A 20087-nucleotide genomic window follows, 5' to 3' on the forward strand; every position below is an offset into this window, starting at 1 on the left:
AGAGTGGTATATACTGTATGCATATATATATACACCTATACTTTCTTTTTTTCATACCTTTTGTGAACCTTTTTTATTGTTTTTACATATAGACGTACAGCAGTCTGAGAACAGTGCAGGTATAATACAATCTTAAAGGATAACAAAGAAGATAGGAAAGAAATATTAAAAAAATAAAAATAGTGATTACAGCAATAAGATAGTACTAAGATAGTATCAGCTCCAGCACCGTGCATCCTTGCCACTGATGACTCCATGTTTATTATGTCAATGTATGTATGAATCCATTGGGGCTTAGTAAGTGTATGAGGAGGTTTCCAGCGTAAAGCCAACAGCTTTTTGGCAACAGTGATGCCCGTTAGGAGGATACATGTCAGCTTTAGTGAGGTGGTAACATTCACGAGCAGCACAGTGGGAGAACAGGGTACAATGACATCCAGTACATTAGATAGTAGTACAGACCTCACCCCAAAAAAAGCCTCAAGTGCATGAATGCCTATAAGAACATCTGAGCACAGGGTGCAGATTGAAGATGTTAATCGTTTCTTGGAGTGACGTAAATCCTGTGGATATCATTGAAATGGATCTGTTGATGATCTTGGTTTTTATTTCTAGCATGAGCTGTTAATCCCAGCTCCAACTTCCGAGTTCTGATGTAAATGGAACGCAACTCCTCTGGTGCTGTGGTGGTGGGCGGGGCCATGAATGAAGCAATTTAACGTTTCCTTTAATGTTTCCTTAATCTCATGACATGTCAGGATTATTTATTACTTGATAAAATACATTTCTTACCCATAGCCCCTTTCACACCTTGTTTTGTGTATGAATGTCAACATTTTATTTTATTTTTTACCAAATAGCGGAACTATCCCTTTAACACTGTTGTTGCCATAACAGCGGCGCGGTGCAGTGATTGCAGCCGCTCTCTCCTCACACTCTGTCCGCTGCGCTGCAGAGACTGACGCGGTGCACAGTGTCAACAACAACAACAACAACAACAACCGCCGCTGTCACACGCACGCGTGGAATCTGACGTGATGGTCGTGCTGTCGGCAGCGTCCCGTTCAGCCTCAGCCTCCTCCGTGTGCGGGGATCCTCCCTTCACTCCACACACGCGCCTGTGCGGCGGCTGCTGACGGACACAGCGGCTTTGTCCGAGCAGCGTCCACGCGCGCACACACACACACTCACCCACCCACCCACGCACGCACGCGCGGATCGATCAGTTAATCGATAAGGTATCTGAGGTGATCCGGATCCAGTCCCTGCGGCGATGTAAAGATGGCGAGAGTGCTCCACAACTTGATGGTGTTTGCGCTGAGTCTCGCGCAGAACATCAGAGGCGCGGGCTTCTGGTCGCTGGTCTACGGTTATTGCGCGCTGTGCAGCGTGGTGGCGCTGTTCAAACTTTGGTGGAGCTTCCTCCTCAGGCCCACGACCACCTTTCAGTGGACCGTGCGTGACTGTCCACCCGCGTGTCTGAATGACACGTCCTTGGGAACCCACTGTTACGTTCGCATCAAGGTAAGACACGCGCGCGCGCGCTCTCACACACCTGCATGTGAAAGGGAAAGTGTATGTGTGTGTGTGTGTGTTTGTTGCTATGACATTTTCAGCTTCACTGATCAAAAATGTGGTTAATTATGAATATGAATATTTGTAATCAATGAATCTGTTGATTGTTTGCTCGATTAATCAATTTGATCATTTCATTTTTTTTAACATTTTCATATTTTCTTAAATCGTTCAGTCACTTATCAAAAATAGTTGTCAATACATTTTTCAACAATTAATCGATTCATTGACTTATTGTTTATCCAGATGAATGGAAGTCAATGGAGAGTCCTCTCAAGAATAGCTGCACAAACCAGTGTGTGTGTTTCTTTGTTTGTATTTGTTGCCTCTTCAGGACCTTTTCTGGCATCAACACTGATCATTAGTGGCCATGGAGACCGAAACCTGGTCCTAATGAGACAGGAACTGGTTAATGTTAGTGAGTTGTGATTATGGTTAAGGTTAGAAATGAACTAGGTCAGGAATGAGGGCTACAATTTCATACTCCTTTTATCCTTTGATTACTTTCTTAATAAATCCATGAGTCATTTGATGTAAATGTGTGTGTGCGTGTGTGTGCTTGTGTTTGTTACCTGTTTTTCTGGCATAAACACTGACCATTAGTCGTCATGGAGACCAGTCATAATGAGGCAGTATCTCATTTCTAAGGAACTGGTTAAGTTTAGGATGAAGATTTGAATCGTGGTGAGGTTAATGTTGTTATTAACTGGTTATAATAAAGATTAGGGATAAAACTGTATTTTTTAACCATTATATATATTTGTATTATTATTATTATTATTATTATACATCATAATCATTAGTGTATGTCAAACGTCTTGTTTTGTCCACAAACCAAAATGATTGACTTTTAATGATTTCTTTGTTATGTGGAGCAAAGAAAAAAATAAAATATTCACATTTAAGAAACAATCAGAAATCTTGTTTTCATAATGAAAAAAAACAATGAAGCGATTATGAAAATAGTTGACGATTAATTTAGAAATCGACTTATAATCGATTAATGGAGTAATTGTTTGAGCTCTATTGTCATTATATGCACTTTTACAGCAGAATGTGCTGATGATTGTGTTATCAGTAGTTTCAGTAGTTTGAGAAAACCATAAACAGCAGAAGCATAATATACTTCAATGTACAACAAAAGATATTTACAGTCTTAATGGCAGAAAAACAAGCTGTATTTTGTGTAAGTGTCAAAAGTAAAAGCAGCCTCTTCATCATGTAGCAGATGATAGACTATATTAATGACAGCACTGATGCTTTAAGATGCCTGAAGCATTTTAATGTCTGTTTTATTGACCTGATCTCTGTCTGACCACACCGTGTGCACCATCACACACAAACACACACACATCAGTGATAGAGAATTTGACCTCTGCATTTGACTGTGTTGGGATGTGAACCAGCAACCCTCTCGTCACAAGCCCATTCACCTCTCACTTGGCCATCGGCTGCCTGATCTTTAGTTCAATTACTCGATGAATCGACGACTAAATTAATTGCAACTTTATTGATAATCGATGAATCCTTTGAAGCTTTTTTCATGATTTAGCTTCTTAAATGTGAATTTCTTTGCTCCAGATAAATAAAAATCATTAAAACTGAGTCAATTTGATTTTTGGACAAAACAATACGTTTGAGAACCTCCTTATTTCCGAATCGACATTTTTCAACGTTTTATGCTGCAGGTGTGTGCAGTATTACACATTGGAATATTGTGATGGTGGGTGTGGTCTGTAAAATACTTATTTATTTATTGTGAAAATCTTTTTAAAAAAAAGTCAAATTATCATTCAGAGCAGAGCATGTTTAGATATGTGAAGGTTTAAAGCTGGACTAGGCAGTCGCATCTCATGGTGCCTCTCTGTCCTAAGTCCCTCCCACCAGATGACTATGGACAGACCTGATGCTGTGTTCACACGGGACGCCACACAAATGTCATCGCGGGACGCTTCACATACAAAGTCATACAAAGAAATTTCACCCAGCGTCCAGACTGGACACTCTGGAGGAGAGAGTGATTATTTCTGTGTGCCGTCACCTGGAGACAGAATTATTATTATTATTGTTGTTATTATTATTATTATAATAACTTTTATTTAATCTCACTAATATATTGAGGAACAACCTCATTTAAAATATAGCTGAGACAAAAAACAAAACATTTGAGGGCGAGACAAAGCGTGAATGAAAGGTAATAACTGCAGTAGATATCTTAATTTAGAGTTTATTTACACTCAGAGAATGATTTATTATAACACATTATATCACCCAGCCTTACAGAAATATTGATTAAAGAATTTTCACCACCTCACACAGCCCTTATTTACATTAGGAGAAAAGATTATTGTGGGATAGTTGATCAATAGTGATAAAAATATCTTTAATTTCTATATAACACTTAAAACACATGATTGTCCAATAAGCTTTGGAGTGATAACAACAGATTCAAACAAGATGGACATGAACCATCAGTGTCTCGCTCTCCTAATAATCACCGCCCTGTTTTGCATGAGGCTGCACATTTTATAACTGCTGAGTTGCTCTTTTCAGTCCATCCTCTTGTGTTAATGTGTGTGTGTGTGTGTGTGTGTGTCTTCTGTCCTGTCAGGAGTCTGGTCTTAGGTTCCATTATGTCGCTGCTGGAGAGAGAGGAAAGCCACTCATGCTCTTCTTACACGGCTTCCCCGAGTTCTGGTAGGTCAACGTTCCATTCAATAAACTGTGGTGATAACACTCTCAGTCCGTCCTGAACGCGTCCTTGGATCCAGTCCATAAAATATAAATGTATATATGTATATATATATGATATACATTGCTGTGGTATATCTATTTTCCACATGGCACTGTATATATTAATTAAAATAAATAATTTATTAAAAAATATTAATAATATGAAAATAATAAATAAAATTCTCCTGTACTTGGCAAGTATGTACTTGAGTCAAGTATATACTTGCATACCTGGGTATTGAGAAACCACCTGAGTCTGGTGTAGTCACCTCCCATTTCCAAGAGGCGTGACCAACAGATGTGGATGACGATGCCTCTGTGCGTCATTGGACAGACCGACAACCAATCAGACCAATGACGTGACGTTTGCAGTGTGCTCGTGTGCCAGTGGAAAAAGACGCGTCTGCTGACATTGGCGAGGTCACGATGAAGTGACAGGCTGCCACTTCATCACAGGGCAAACACACAGAGACCATTCACTCTCACACACACACAGCTATTTTCTATTTAGAGTGTCCAAGTGAGTCCACTGCATGTTTGTGGACTGTGGCACGATGCTGGAGGAAATCCACACTCACATGGGGGTTACATGCAAACTCCACACAGGAAAACTGGGATCCAAGCCGATGAGGTAATTTGGTGAATTAACTCCTAATATTCACTTCATAGCAGTTGATGGAACTGCACATAAATAGCATTAGCAGTTAGCAGTGGCGGTTGCGGTTGCTGGCCATGCTGCATCGTTTCTGTTGGTTGGTTTTCTCCTCGTGTTGCTCCCGGGGCTGACTTACTTTCTCTGGAGTGCAATGAGGCTCACCTGCAATCCACACACCTGACTCCTATCTACTCCTCACTCTCCCTGCACCATGTGAGCCAGCTCACACGTCACTCCAGTGCCAGATACGGTCCGTCCAGTGCAGGGTGTAGTACTAGTCCTTCAGCGCCTCGTTGCTGTGACCTGTGACCTGTGACATCTAACTCTGTTAGACGCTCCTTGTTTTCAGGTCCTGTCACTCTTCACCTGCCAAGACATCCTCCAGTGCAAGAGTCTTCTTTAGTTTTCTTTTTTTAAATAAACTAGAGCTGCAAATAACAATTCTTTTCTCGATGAATCGTTTTGTCCATAAAAATCAGAAAACCTAAACAAATGTTGACCTGGAAATGATGATGTTCTCAAATGTCCACAAACCAAAATGATTTGAATGATTTCTTTGTTATCCAGAGCAAAGAAATGAAGAAAATATTCACATTTAAGAAGCTTAAACAATCGGAAATCTTGTTTTAATCATGAAAAAAAGCTTCAAACCAATCAATTAATCGATGAATTGTTTCAGCTCTAAAATAAACCCTTCTGTTGAACTTTCCTTCTGAGTCTCTAACCATTTGGGTCCACTCAGTCCTCCAGGCCATGTTGGCCCATCACTCGTCCACGGCCTCCATTCAACTCTATAATGTGTCGCTAAATGCTCTTGGTAACATCTCTGCATCTCTGGCTTATTGAAAACCAGGGAGTTGTTACCAGTTCATATCTGAATGGGACACAAAACAAATCCACAGCAGCACAGAGAAGTTGTAACATTAGAGAGGGAAACTGAAGCATGTGTCGCCTTCTCCTCCTGATGTGAAGTGAAAAATGGATCCTGGATTGAGGCCAAAGGGGGGGTTACCAGGCGTCGTCCATATCACCATCTACTGTAAGCTGCTGACACGACACAGAGGAACTCTTGGTAGATGGAGCTCGTTTGCTGAATTCTTCTCCAAGGAATAAAGAGAGAGAGAGAGAGAGAATAGTTAACACTTCAATGTGCTAATTCCCTCTGACAAATGAGAGGAAGAGTGTGTGTGTGTGTGTGTGTGTGGGTCGCAGGATGTGTGGAAGTGTCTGAGGGGGTTTAAATTCACTTTTGAATCCTCAGATCGGCAGTTTTACTGCTGGGATCTTGTCCTGACTCTTGTCCTGACTCATCAGAATCACAGCCACGCTTCTGCATCTTCCTTCCTCACAGTCAGCAGAGGAAGAGGAGAGGGACGTTAGGTCTGATGAGGATCCAATGTGTAACATTTAGTAAAGTTTACTGGCAGAGTACATCAAGGTCGGTGTAAAGAGTTTCAACCAGGGCAGATTTTAAGAGCCAATCTATAGATTTCTTTTATCAAATTCAATGAAGTCAAGATTACAAATACAGCTCAGTTATAATGTGTTATAATGTGGCGTTTGTCTCTCAAAAATATCAAGAAAAACACTCTGTGCATCTCTGTGTGTCTTTCAGGTTCTCATGGCGCTACCAGCTGCGTGAGTTTAAGAGTGAGTTCCGCGTGGTCGCCATCGACATGCGTGGCTACGGGGAGTCCGACCTTCCGCTCTCCGCTGACGCTTACCGCTTCGACTTCCTGGTCACTGACGTCAAGGACATCGTGGAGTATTTAGGTGAGAGAACTCGGGAGATGCTGCATGTTCTGACAAGCTCTAAGCCTGAGGCCTGAGAACATCACAGCTTTTACTGTGGCTTTATATCATAATCACTCTTTGCATTTACAACCTGCAATAAATGGTAATTTAAGTTTTATGAGCGGAAAAAAGGAAGCCTAAGGGCCCCAAACCGGCCCCAACCCAAGGGTCCAGTCGGTGTTGTCGGTCGTTGACAACTCTAGGCCACAGTGACATAAATGAATAATAATCATTAACATTATCGTTAAAACCATCTTTATGTTGCATATAAAAGTAGAAATATACAAAATCTACCTCTGACATGTAACCTCACTTCCTTTCCCTTTGACTATTTCAAAATAAAAGTCTGGCTGTGTTTCACTAGTTGAATGCTATGAAAGGGCTCATATAAATGTTGCAGACTCTCACTATAACAATCCAAGCCATTTATTTGCACTTTTTCATGGATATAACTCTGCCACGATTGCCAGGGCTCTATCTTTGTCCTCTGCTTCACACCTGTCATGTCATATTCACGTTATGAAACCTCAAATAATGAGAATATATTATCCACGTTCACTTTTAAAAAGACAGTTTTCTGAAATATGGTTGTATGAGTTGAGTAAAATTTATGTTCAATTACCGTCAAGGTTTCTGCCGCTACCTCACCTTCTATCTAAGTGCATGGAGAGACTAAAAAGAGTCTGGTAACATATTTTGTATAACTTTTATATTGATTATAGCTGTTAACTGGGGGTGGAACGGTTCACTAAATCCACAGTTCGGTTCATATCAGGGTTTTGGGGTCACAGTTTTCGGTTTGGTTGTTTTTTTACTATTTTACTATTTTACTATTTTTTTTTATATTTTGTACCCTCTACAAATACCATGTATCAGATCTATAGCCTAATAATTAGATGTTTCCTTTTATTTATCAGATATTCTTAAGGCCATGTCATGCAATCATGTAAAAACTGAAATAATGAGTCATCTTGATTAGGGATTAAAAACATCATTGTAACAATCCAGAGATTTTGAGACAGTAAGAGGAGAGACACTGCTGCATTTACACGTTTATATATTTATTCTGGTTTCCATTCCATGCTGTCACTGCTCGTGTCAGTGCGTCAGAAAGATGCTCACTTGTGTGGCTTTCATAAAGTGGGCGGGTCTGCAAAACAGAGCTTTTCATCTTCTTCTCCGAATTTATGTCACGAGCAGTTCGACAGTTAGAAAACTTTCAGTGGCCCTGGAGCTCCATCCATCTGTAGTAAGAGCCACGTAAGCTGTGTCGTTGTCGTGTCTCTTCATAAAGTTCAGGAATCACTCGACGGCGGGATGGAATATTGGTACGGCACTACTGGGATGGCTCAAGTACTTTAATCATATGCTGAAACACTGCATCCTCCACCACGATCACCATCACTATAAACACCCCTGTTGCTTTACTTACTGACTTTACTGTCTGACTTCTCACTGAGGGCCTGTTTAAATGCTGCATGGAGCAGAAGCGTCACATTGGCGTGATGTCTCCGCAGATACAGTAGCATGTTGTCGCACTCTGACCAATCAGTGGCCGACAGTCTGGTAACGTCACGCATAGTATCGCCTCGCCCGAGCAGGTACTAAAAAAAGTACCGTGTACCAGGTTACTATGCTAGTGGAAACACAAGTTAACCGTGCCGAGGCGAGGCGAGGCGAGGCGAGTCGAGGCGAAGTGGTGGAAACACGCCATATGTGGGTAAATGTGTGAGTCTGGGATAGGGCACTAGGTTGGAAAGGATGGATGGCCTTTCTGACCTTGATCTGCACTATGTCATGTAATACATCCATCCAGAGGAATCAGCAACAATGAAACAAGAACAATATTGATTTAAATAATCTACGTGTCAAAAAAACCAAAACATGAAAATCAAATCAGCGTGAGCGTCAAGCTCCCGTCATTATCGTCCTCACAGCAACAGCAACAATGTGGCTTCTGCTGTCACATCCGTGTGCGTGTGCTTCTCTCTCAAGGTTACAACAGATGCTGCCTCGTGGGTCATGACTGGGGCGGAACCATCGCCTGGCTCTTTGCCATTCATTACCCAGAGATGGTGACCAAACTCATCGTCCTCAACTCTCCTCACCCGTCTGTGTTCACAGGTAATATTTCACCCAAAAGACATCATCATCATCATCATCATCATCATGTTTCCTCTCTGCTTTGGTTCCTGGGATTATCGCCACAATTATGATCTCATTAATTAAGAAATGTTATGACGTTCAATTCCGTGTTTGCTTCCGTCTGAAATCAAATCATCTTCTGCCGTAAGGGGAAGAAGACGATGATGAGGAGTTAATTACATGGATGATGTGAAGCTGGAACAGCTGATTGAGTCCAAGTCACGTGCGCAGACCTGTAACGGCCTTTAAGTAAACGATCAAATAACTCCACTGTGTCTTCCTCTTCCCTCTTTCCTTTTTATTTTAGTATCTATTATGTGTATCCTTGTTGTCTGTGTGTTTGATGGATGTCGTGGCCAGTTGTCAAAAAACTAATGAAACTTAACTGAATCAAAAACTCTTCTCCACCATTAGCAGGTGAGAGACACATTTTTGTGATTTTATTTATTTAATTAATTTAATGATTTGATTTTGATATCAGCATTTATTTAACAATTTTATTGCAGTTTTTCCGAATTCATGAGATATATTTGCATTGAATAGCTTTATTTTACTGAATTAACAATGTAATCTTCTTCTTTTCCTGTGGGCTGCTCCCTTCAGGGGTCGCCACAGCGAATCAACCTCCTCCATCTCACCCTGTTCTCTGTATCCCCCTCTCTCACACCAACTAACTTCATGTCCTCTTTCACTACATCCATAAACCTTCTATTTGGTCTTCCTCTGGACCTCCTGCCTGGCAGTTCCAACCCCAGCATCCTTCTACCAATATACTCACTATCCCTCCTCTGTACATGACCAAACCATCTCATTCTGGCCTCTCTGACCTTATCTCCAAAACATCTAACATGTGCTGTTCCTCTGATTGACTCATTCCTGATCCTATCCATCTTCGTCACTCCCAAAGAGAACCTTTAACATCTTCATCTCTGCTACCTCCAGCTCTGCTTCCTGTCTTTTCCTCAGTGCCACTGTCTCTAGACCATACAGCATCGCTGGTCTCACCACTGTCTTGTATATCTTTCCTTTCACTCTGGCTGATACTCTTTTATCACACATTACCCCTGACACTTTTCTCCACCCATTCCAACCAGCTTGAACACGTTTCTTCACCTCTTTTCCACAATCTCCACTGCTCTGGACTGTTGACCCTAAATACTTCAAATCCTCCACCTTCTTTATCTCCACTCCCTGTAGCCTCATGGTTCCACTTGGGTTCCTCTCAATCACACACATATATTCTGTCTTTCTGAGACTAACCTTCATTCCTCTCCTTTCTAGAGCATATCTCCACCTCTGGAGCTTTTCCTCCACCTGGTCTCTGCTCTCACCACAGATCACAATGTCATCTGCAAACATCATAGTCCATGGAGATTCCTGTCTAACCTCATCTGTCAGTCTGTCCATCACCACCGCAAACAAGAAGGGACTCAGAGCCGAACCCTGATGTAGTCCCACCTCCACCTCCACCTTCTCTGTCACACTTACAGCACACCTCACCGCTGTCTCACAGTTGTCATACATGTCCTGCACCAGTCTAACATACTTCTCTGCCACTCCAGACTTCCTCATACAGGACCATAGTTCCTCTCTCGGCACCCTGTCATAGGCTTTTTCCAGATCTACAAAGGCACAATGCAGCTCCCTCTGACCTTCTCTGTATTTCTCTACCAGCATTCTTAAAGCAAATACTGCATCTGTAGTACTCTTTCTAGGCATGAAACCATACTGTTGCTCACAAATGTTGACTTCTGCTCTCAGTCTAGTTTCCACTACTCTTTCCCATAACTTCATTGTATGGCTCATCAACTTTATTCCTCTATAGTTACTGCAATCCTGAACATCTCCCTTATTCTTAAAAATGGGCACCATCACACTTCTTCTCCATTCCTCAGGCATCCCCTCACTCTCTAAGATCCTGTTGAATAGTCTAACCAGAAACTCTACTGCCTCCTCTCCTAGACACTTCCATACCTCCACAGGTATATCATCAGGACCAACTGCCTTTCCATTCTTCATCCTCATCTTCCCATTACTTCTGTGGCACCTGTCAACACATGTCCCTCTCTATCCTTGATCACTCGAACCTGCTGGACGTCTTTCCCATCTCTACCTCTCTGTTTTGCCAACCTGTATAAATCATTCTCTCCCTCCTTACTTTCCAACCTAGCATACAAGTCATCATACGCCCTTTGTTTGGCCTTTGCCACCTCTACCTTTACCTTGTGCTGCATCTCCCTGTACTCCTGTCTGCTCTCTTCAGTCTCCTCAGTGTCCCACTTTTTCTTTGCTCACCTCTTTCTCTTTATATACTCCTGCACTTCCCCATTCCACCACCTAGTCTCCTTCTCTACTTTCCTTCCAGACGACACACCAAGTACTCTCCTACTACTCTCCTTCCTGGTTACATTAGCTGTAGTTGTCCAGTCATCTGGGAGCTCTCCCTGACCACCCAGATTCTTTCTCAACTCCTCCCTGAAAGCCACAGAACCGTCCTCTCTTTTCAGCTTCCTCCAGTTTGTCCTTTGTTCTGCCTTTGTCCTCTTCGTCTTCCTTGTCACCAGATTCATCCTACAAACCACCATCCTATGCTGACTTGCTACACTCTCACCCACCACTACTTTGCAGTCACGTCCCAATATTCAAAGTCCCTACTCTCAGTCCCAGACTCTTCCCTTTCCTCTTTTCTCTCTGTTTCTGAACTCGCCTTCCTCCTCTCCTCCTTCGACTTCGACACACAGTAGCCCAATTTAATAACAATGTAATGTCCCCTAAAAAAAGATTTAGACTTGTTTTTATTAGCTGAGTTTTTCTGAACTAAAACTGTCCTATGAAATAACTTTAGAATCAACAATATAATTTCCTTTAAGATTTTTTAAAGTGAACTCCTTGATTCAGGTAAACAGCAGACAATACTTGATAATCAAACTCAGTCAAATACCAAAACAAGTGTGTAGCTCCTAGAATGTATAATGTTCATTTGTTTTTTTTAAAGACTTTATTAATGATATGAGTTTGGATTGAACTTCACTTCACTCTTCTCTTCCTAGATTACGCTCTTCGTCACCCGAGCCAGTTGCTGAAATCCAGTCATTTCTTTTTCTTCCAGCTCCCTCGCTTCCCAGAGCTCATGCTCTCCATCAATGATTTCAAGGTGCCCTGTTGTGTGTGTGTGTGTGTCTGTCTATTTTTAGATATCAGTGCAGTCTGTAAAAATAAGCTGCTCTTAAATCTGTAGACATGACCAGCAGCTATAAATAACCCTGAAGGAGATCAAATCATTATTAAATCACGTCTTGAAACGAGTCAGATCAGTCTCGTAACTGAAAAATGTCATTTTCTGCTTATTTGAACCGTAAAAGGGACAGAAAATGTCCTTTGAGTAAGTGCTTTTGCCCATTTTTCCAGAACACTTGGAACTTGGAACTGTAGAAAAACAAAAAAAGGAATTATGTACATGAATAGATGTACATGAATCAGAGATTTTACATTTTAATATTGGAATTTGAACAGTATAAAACATACTTCCAATAGATTTTTTTCAAGTATCTGTCTCAAAATGTGATATTTGATAAAATGTGCTGCTCTCTGCTCCGTTTCTCCACCACTCTGAGTGTGTGTCAGTGAAATCACCGTAACAACCACATGCTTGGCTTCGACTTGCAACTTCTCAGCTTTCAGAAACAGTTTTTCCTGATAGTTCATAGTAGTTCAGTGTGTTTTTATCAAGCACTGACTGCACTGTGCATGTTCCCTCTGCCCAAAACCAGTGTGAGACATTTTGTGAGGGACATTCGCAGAGAAAACATGGCTGCCAGCGTGGACACAGATTTTAGTCCTTTAACTAAAGGCTCACCTAATAATCTCTATGCTCACTTACTGTTAGTCTACAATGTCAATTCCAACTGGTCTGCTCATTTTCTTGCACAAAGCTATGACACACATTCATCTTGTTTCTGTTGTGCATCCCACAACTTGGGTTTTTATTATTTATTATTTATGGCCAAGTTCAAAACCCACCTGTGACAGTCAGCTCTATGCACTCATCTGAAATGATTTTATTTGACTCCAGATGTGGAAAGAAAGGCAATTATTCTTTTCATTTTTTCACTCCTGCACAGCTTAGATTTAGTTACATTTCCATTTAAAAATGATAATTGTGATAGTGAAAATTACATTTTTATAAAATAGTGCATTTGTATGTAAATGTTACTGTTAAAAAAAGAAAAGAAAAAAATTGGGCCATTGGCCCCCGGGAAATCTTCACATTATCAAATATGGTCCTCGTTTGGACCCTCGAGCTTATATGGTCTGACAGATGAAGACGAGTCTTCTGCATGGAGTTGGCAACTAACAATCACTTTGTGTAACAAAAAAAAGGAAATTTCTGACAAACCACATGTTAAAAAGTGTTAGTTTAGCCTGTTATTTCCAGTTTTTCCAAACTTGCAAAAGTAAAAAAGACAATGTTTTCATACTGCACGTTTCAGACGTGGAAATACAGTTTATTAGTGTTGAGCCGGCATAAAGTCTGCGTGCCAGAGGTTTGACTGAAGGTCAAACCCTGAGCAACTGAACTCCATATTTCTCTGTGACACTTGAATGATGTAAACGTGTGCTGCATCAGATTCCACCACTGTTGTATAAGCTGTGTGTTCCTGCTGCAGGCTCTGAAGGCTCTGTTTACCAGCCGCAGCACAGGCATCGGGAGGAAAGGCCGCTGGCTCACAGCTGAGGACTTAGAGGCGTATCTTTACGCACTGTCACAGCCCGGAGCTCTAACTGGAGCTCTCAACTACTACAGGAACGTCTTCAGGTGAGGAAAGACTGACTCCTGGTCAAGTTGTAACACATGCAACACATCGGACTAAACTCTCATGTGTTTTCACAAAACATGAAGGTTTGGAGGTGGCAGCTTGTTATTTTTATTATTAGAATGTGTGGGATCATGGGAATCGTTCTTTGGCTTTAGAGCAAACAACAATAAGTCATTAATGACAAATACACACATTAAATGAAGAAGACAACACACTGGCTTCTCACGCTGAAGTTTCCTAATTTGTCCTGGAAGTCATAGCAGAGATGATAAAGTGGAAACAAAACAAAACGCTCTGTTATCTTGAATATAAACATGTCATTCTGTGGATTTAAATTGTGTTTTTTTCTTAGTCGTGTCTTGTTTTGAGAAATTTTAATGTAGCACACTACTACTTTTTTGTATGATGTAAACTTTGCAAATACTTTGTGCTCCACTGCACAGTGACTACGGGTAGCAGCAGTTAGCACTAATCATCTGACAGTGCCAACTGTTGTTGTTGTTGTTGCAGCAGCTGATTTAAAAGGCAATCCTTTCTTCCTTTGGACAGAATCTATATCTCCAGAACATTTAATCAAAATCTGTTGCCAATGTTTTTCACAAACATTTAAAAACATAATAAATAAACACCTACTTTTATGTCACATATTATACATTTTGCTTTCTCCCTTTAAAAGACATTTTTGCATATATTAAGACTTTGCTTCCTGCTTACACGCATTATCGTGTGGTAAACGTTTTAGGTGTGTACGTTTGGAGACAGTTCTGCTTCAGAGCTGAAAAGCAGATTGTTTTCTATAAAAAGTCACTTTTCCACATGGCAACATCACAGTATTGGGGCGTTCCTGTGAATTTGGATTTCCAACTCAGAAACTCGGAGCAACCTCACCCAGTTCAGCCGTTCAAAAGCCTAATGGTTTGTGGGTAAAGGCTGTCTCTGAACCTCATTGCTTGGATGCTGATGCTCCTGAACTGTGTGAGGGGACTGACTGTCAGGGTGGGGTGGCTGGTGTCCTCCTGCAGCACTGGCTGTAAATGTCACTGTGATGACATCAGTGTGGCTGATGTGGATCCCCAGAAACTTGAAGCAGCTGACTCTCTCCACTGCTGCTCCCCAGATGTGGATAGGGGCGTGGCCATGCAGCGAACTACGGGGGAGCCATGTGGGGTCTCAGCCCCCCTTAATGATATATGAGCTCCCCTGGAAACATGATTTGTGAGATTTTGGGGGGTCTCTAAAATATTAATATAACAAAATATTGTTTTATGATTGATTTGATTCCGATGTGATGCGTGTGTGGAGGTTGGATGTGATATGTGGCTTTATGTGCTGACATAAGGAAAGTAGACGTACAGGCTTGTAATAATGGATGTGTTTTGACTTAGTCCTTCCTCTGAGGCATGTCCCGTCAACCCCCCCCCCTCAATAAATGTGAGCCCCACGAAAGCTGCGATATAGTTTGCACACTGGGCGGTCCTCCACCCTGAAGCCTCCTGTAGTCCACAATCATCTCCTTGGTCTTGCTAAGGTTGAGTAGGAGTTGATTTGTGTTGCACCATGATGTTATCGCACTAACCTCCTCCCTGTAGGCCAGGGAGGAGGTTCATCATCATTATCCATAACACAGCCAATGATGGTGTTGACATCAGCAAATGTCACAATGCTGTGTGTGGAGGTAAAGTCACATGTGTACAAGGAGAATAACAGGGGGCTGAGGACACTTCCCTGGGGGACCCCAGTGTTCAGAATCAGTGTAGTGGAGGTGGCGTTGCACAGAGAGGGACTGATGTGTGGGTCTCTGAGTGTTTATAGGTGTTATATGGGACTGAAAAATGCCTAAAAACCCACCTTTTTAAGAAAGCTTTTTTAGTTTAACTGGAGACGTTGTCTCTCCAATTATTTTTATTATTATTTTATTTTTTTTTATGTAGCACTTTGAGATTGTTTGTTCAATATAAAGTGCATTACAAATAAAATTCATTATTATTATTATTATATCAGTCACACACATGTTTCATTTTGACATGTTGCTGGTTTTGTGTGCAAACCACCATGTAGGTCTTTGTTATAGACTGCTATCACTAACAACGGCTAGTCCGAGTTACGTTTGTGCTTCTCACGTGGAAAGTGGTGAACTCGGGGGGTGAAGTCACTGCCGGTTCAGAGGTGCGATGTCAATGGAACGTAGCATATGGATGCAGCTTCTGCCATGTGAGGTGTAGCCTCCACGCATGACTGAAGCCGCCATCTGCTTCCCTCTCACATAAAGACACTGAGTGTGTTTCTCAGAATAGCTTTTGTGTGATTATGTAAAGGAAATAGCACTGACCCATCATACCAAGTTAGTCTTTTGTGAAGTGGCATCTGTTTCTCCCATGTTTTCACTGAGAGCCAGAGTCTGTGTCTGCACCTCAGACATGCTCTCTTCAACAAAATAGAAACCATAAGTCAGCAAAAAGCACTAAAATAATCTCTTCTGAGTTTGTTACTCCACAGGAAAATGTGTCACACACACACACTTAACCAGGGTGCTGAGGTTCTGCCTCATTAGGACCAGGTTTTGGTCTCCATAAGGACTACTGTTTGTGACAAGGTCCGTGTTTATGACATAAAGGGTCCTAAAGAGATAACATACATACATACATTTTATTTCCTCCGTTTTCCTGAGATAATTAATTTGAGAGATAATGAATGAAATGAAACCTGAGACGTGAGATTTCAATCACACGTGACGTATCGTGCCCAGGAGCCTCGTAGCTGCTCAACTATGTAGTTAATGACAACATCAGGCTCCTATAAAGCTGAAGCCTTGCTAACCGTCTTCTTCTATGACGCACACTAATATGTACATTATCTGTTATATTAGGGCATAAAGCTGTAAGCTATGGAATAGATATGTGATGCGGTGATCGATAGTCTCCTGCTCCTCTGACGTTGCGACACTGAATGATGTTTCCTGCAGTGATTAAATAGACTGGACTATCGTTTTGTTTTCTCAAGATCTCAAATGAATGATCTCGTTGTCACAGGAAAACAGAGGAAATAAAATGTATGTATGTATGACCCTTAAGGGCTTCCGTAGACATGTAATCTTTAGTGTAAGTGTCATTTTTGGCACAAACACATCATCATAGGGTGCAAACCAAAGGAGCAGGTGCAGTTATGAGTAAATGATTTTTTTTGTCACATGTTCTCATTCACAATTCTCCAACATATATATATAATGTACAAAGAGGTGAAACACAGGATCATGTTTTACATGCACTTAAGGCCTCTCGAAACAGAAACAGATACTCGTTTATTAATTGATTACTAAATTAACTATTTTGATAATCGAATCATCGGTTTGAAGTCTTTTTCATGATTGAAACAAGATTTACGATTGTTTAAGCTTCTTAAATGTGAATATTTTCTTAAATGTTTCTTTGCTCTGGATAACATTACATCATTAAAAGTCAATGATTTTGGTTTGTGGACAAAATCAGACATTTGAGAACATCATCTTTTCCAGGTTTGACGAACACCGATCAACATTTTTTAAGGTTTTCTGATATTCTGAATACCAATCGATTGATCGATTAAATCGAGAAAATAATTGACAGATTAATCGATTATGAAAATAATCGTTAGTTGCAGCTATATATCTTTTCTTTGGTGTTTTTCAAAAGGTTCTCCGTCAGGATTTCAAAGGTATTGAGCATGTGCATAAAGCATGCACACTGTGTCCAACTTTAAATATATAAATTAAAATGAAGAAAGTCAAGGCAACAAGGGAAAGAGAATAAAACTTTTCATAAAGCAAACAGACTTTAAACTGCAAACACAACACGAGAAAGATGACAACGACGAGAGGGGTGGGATTCTAACGTCATCGTTGGTTTTCTACACACATCTTGAGATTCTCCCACTGTGGATAAAATGCTGATTCACCTGCGCCTGTTTCCATGTGTGTCCACAGCTCCCTCCCTCTGAGCCAGAGCCACATCAGGTCTCCAGTGCTGCTGCTGTGGGGGGAGCGCGACACCTTCCTGGAGCAGGAAATGGCAGAGGCCTGCCGCCTCTACATCAGGAACCATTTCCGTCTCAACATCATCTCCGGCGCCAGTCACTGGCTCCAGCAGGACCAGCCTGACATCGTCAACACCCTCATATGGACTTTCCTCAAGGAGGGAGAAGGACGCAAGAGCTACAGGAACTAACACCAACGCACACACCCCCACCCCACTGTGACACCGACGCAGTCATTCCTCAAGGTCTTTCATATTTCAGATCTTTTTTTAAAGGTTGTTAAGGACAGAATGAAAGCACACTTCACTGGAGAGCATGGCGAGCGGTTTTTGGCAGATTCACTATATTATTTTGCACATGGTTACAGCGTTACAGAATCTCCACGTGATTTGTTATTGTGTGGTGCCTTTTTAACTTTGTGTAAAGATCTTCAGAGGGACGTAGTCGTGGCATTGTCTGCTTTACCCGTGTGTGTTTGTTGGAGTCGCAGCACACGACTGTGGGCGCTGTAGGAGCAGTAACTCTCCCTCTCTTCTTATCAGGTAGGATTGTGTTGTTCTCCCCTCAAACATGTAGATTATAGATTATGCTTTTTTTCTTGATCTTCCTGTAAAGAAATGTCAGTGATGGTTGACTATTGTACTTATTTTCTATCTTTTTCCTACTCACTGCATTTTGAAATTTACTGAGCCAGGTCGACACCTTTTGATTTTATAAATAAACTGAGTATGTGTCAAATCTGCTGCTCTTGTTGTGTTTTTGGGGATAAGAATAACAGCAGAGAATAACCGTGGTTTTGTTCTTGTCTCACAACAGTCACTCAGGATGAGATGGGAAAACTTTAATATAGCACAGAGTGACACAGCAGTGACACAGCAGTGACAAACAACAGTGATCCATCCTCACGTGTCAGAAAAAGCTTCACTGCTGATCCACAACATGAAAGTAACACAGTGTAAGGTTTGCTCTCTGGCTCCCCCACAGTAAATGACATCATTTGTTTGCATAATTTGCATTTTCTTGACAAGACAATGATAAGTCCTCAAACGTCCTCCAGGAAACAAAACTATTTAGAGTGCAAATATGATGATTTCAGTGGAGCAGTCATCTTCATCCATCCATCTCTTCATCCATCTAAACCATTTAGTAAGCAAAACAGAAATGAAGAGCATCATTAAAACTGAAGGATAGTTGTCAAAAACAATGGGAGGATGACAGAAAAGATTGTTTTTCAAAATCCAAAGCAAAGTGGGAGAGGTTAGGTGAACGGGAAGAAGCAGGAAAGATACGACTATATCGAGGATTAGATTTGGTCATACTGGATTAAACAGTACACTTATTCATACACATAATACAGGAAGAAACAGTTCAGCATGTATGTGTGTGTGTGTGTGTGTTTGTGTGCCCTCCTTTATTTTTGCCATAGACTAAAAACATTTGTGTTTGGCATCAAAAGATGAATATGAGACAAAAGATGAACATTTACCTCTGGGTCTGATACACAACATACAAAGACAGCACCTTTGGTTTGAACCCAACCATGTTTCATGTGAGCAAAAGTATTGGAGCAGACAGACTTAAAAAGGATTAACGCGAATAAGACGTCACAAATCCTTTGATTTCAATAACTGCCTGTCATATACACGTGTATATACGTATGTATAAGTATGTATTTGTATTTGTAATGTCGTTTTTGTCAGACTTCCTTCTTCTTATGAACGATAGGTGATGAGTTGATGATGCAGGAAAAGACCCCACTGACACAGGACTCGTACCGAACAAAGGGATTTTATTTAGTCACAAGTCAGGCGTCAGAACCAAGCTCTGCTGCAGCTCGGGAGAATGTGTTCTTGCCGAATCTCCGAACAATTCTGCCTCAGAAAAGCAAAACTAACCTTATATAGATTTTCTAGCATTCTTATTTGTAGGCATCACATGTTTGGACCCCCGCCTTTCTCCTGTTTCCATAATGCAACAGACTTGAAGAACAAGTTGGGTCCAGATATACCATACTGTCCCATGATCTTTAAATTGGACAATATCACCATTTAGTCAAACAAGAGACATCTATATTTCCTAACTAACCATATCCAAAACAGACCTTCACGCTTCCTGTCCTATACAGGATACCTATTGTACAACGTATGGTCTGACTTGTCATGTGTCCAAGATGTCCAAGATACTTGTCTCATGTTTACTTATTAATGTCAATCTTCAATACATTTAAGTATTAAACTTTAGCTGTGTTAAGGTGTTCTTCTTAGTTCATATAATTCAGTACAAATATACACAAATGATTTACTGTTTTGCAGTAGTAGAACTTTTGATCCACCCTCCATACCAGATGGTGGCGGTAATGC

General features: G+C 41.1%; 1 protein-coding gene across 1 annotated transcript; it reads left to right on the top strand.

The window, feature by feature from the left end:
- Positions 1-903: 903 nt before the first annotated feature.
- ephx4 (epoxide hydrolase 4) lies at positions 904-18448 on the top strand. Its single transcript, XM_058639455.1, has 7 exons — positions 904-1524; positions 4187-4272; positions 6579-6736; positions 8753-8881; positions 11953-12056; positions 13570-13718; positions 17678-18448. Exons 1-7 carry the CDS (start codon positions 1282-1284, stop codon positions 17916-17918), a joined length of 1110 nt encoding a protein of 369 aa, XP_058495438.1. The 5' UTR covers positions 904-1281; the 3' UTR covers positions 17919-18448.
- The last annotated feature ends 1639 nt before the right edge of the window (positions 18449-20087 follow it).

This window comes from Solea solea, chromosome 9 (assembly GCF_958295425.1).
Source record: "Solea solea chromosome 9, fSolSol10.1, whole genome shotgun sequence".
Classification (NCBI taxonomy): domain Eukaryota; kingdom Metazoa; phylum Chordata; class Actinopteri; order Pleuronectiformes; family Soleidae; genus Solea; species Solea solea.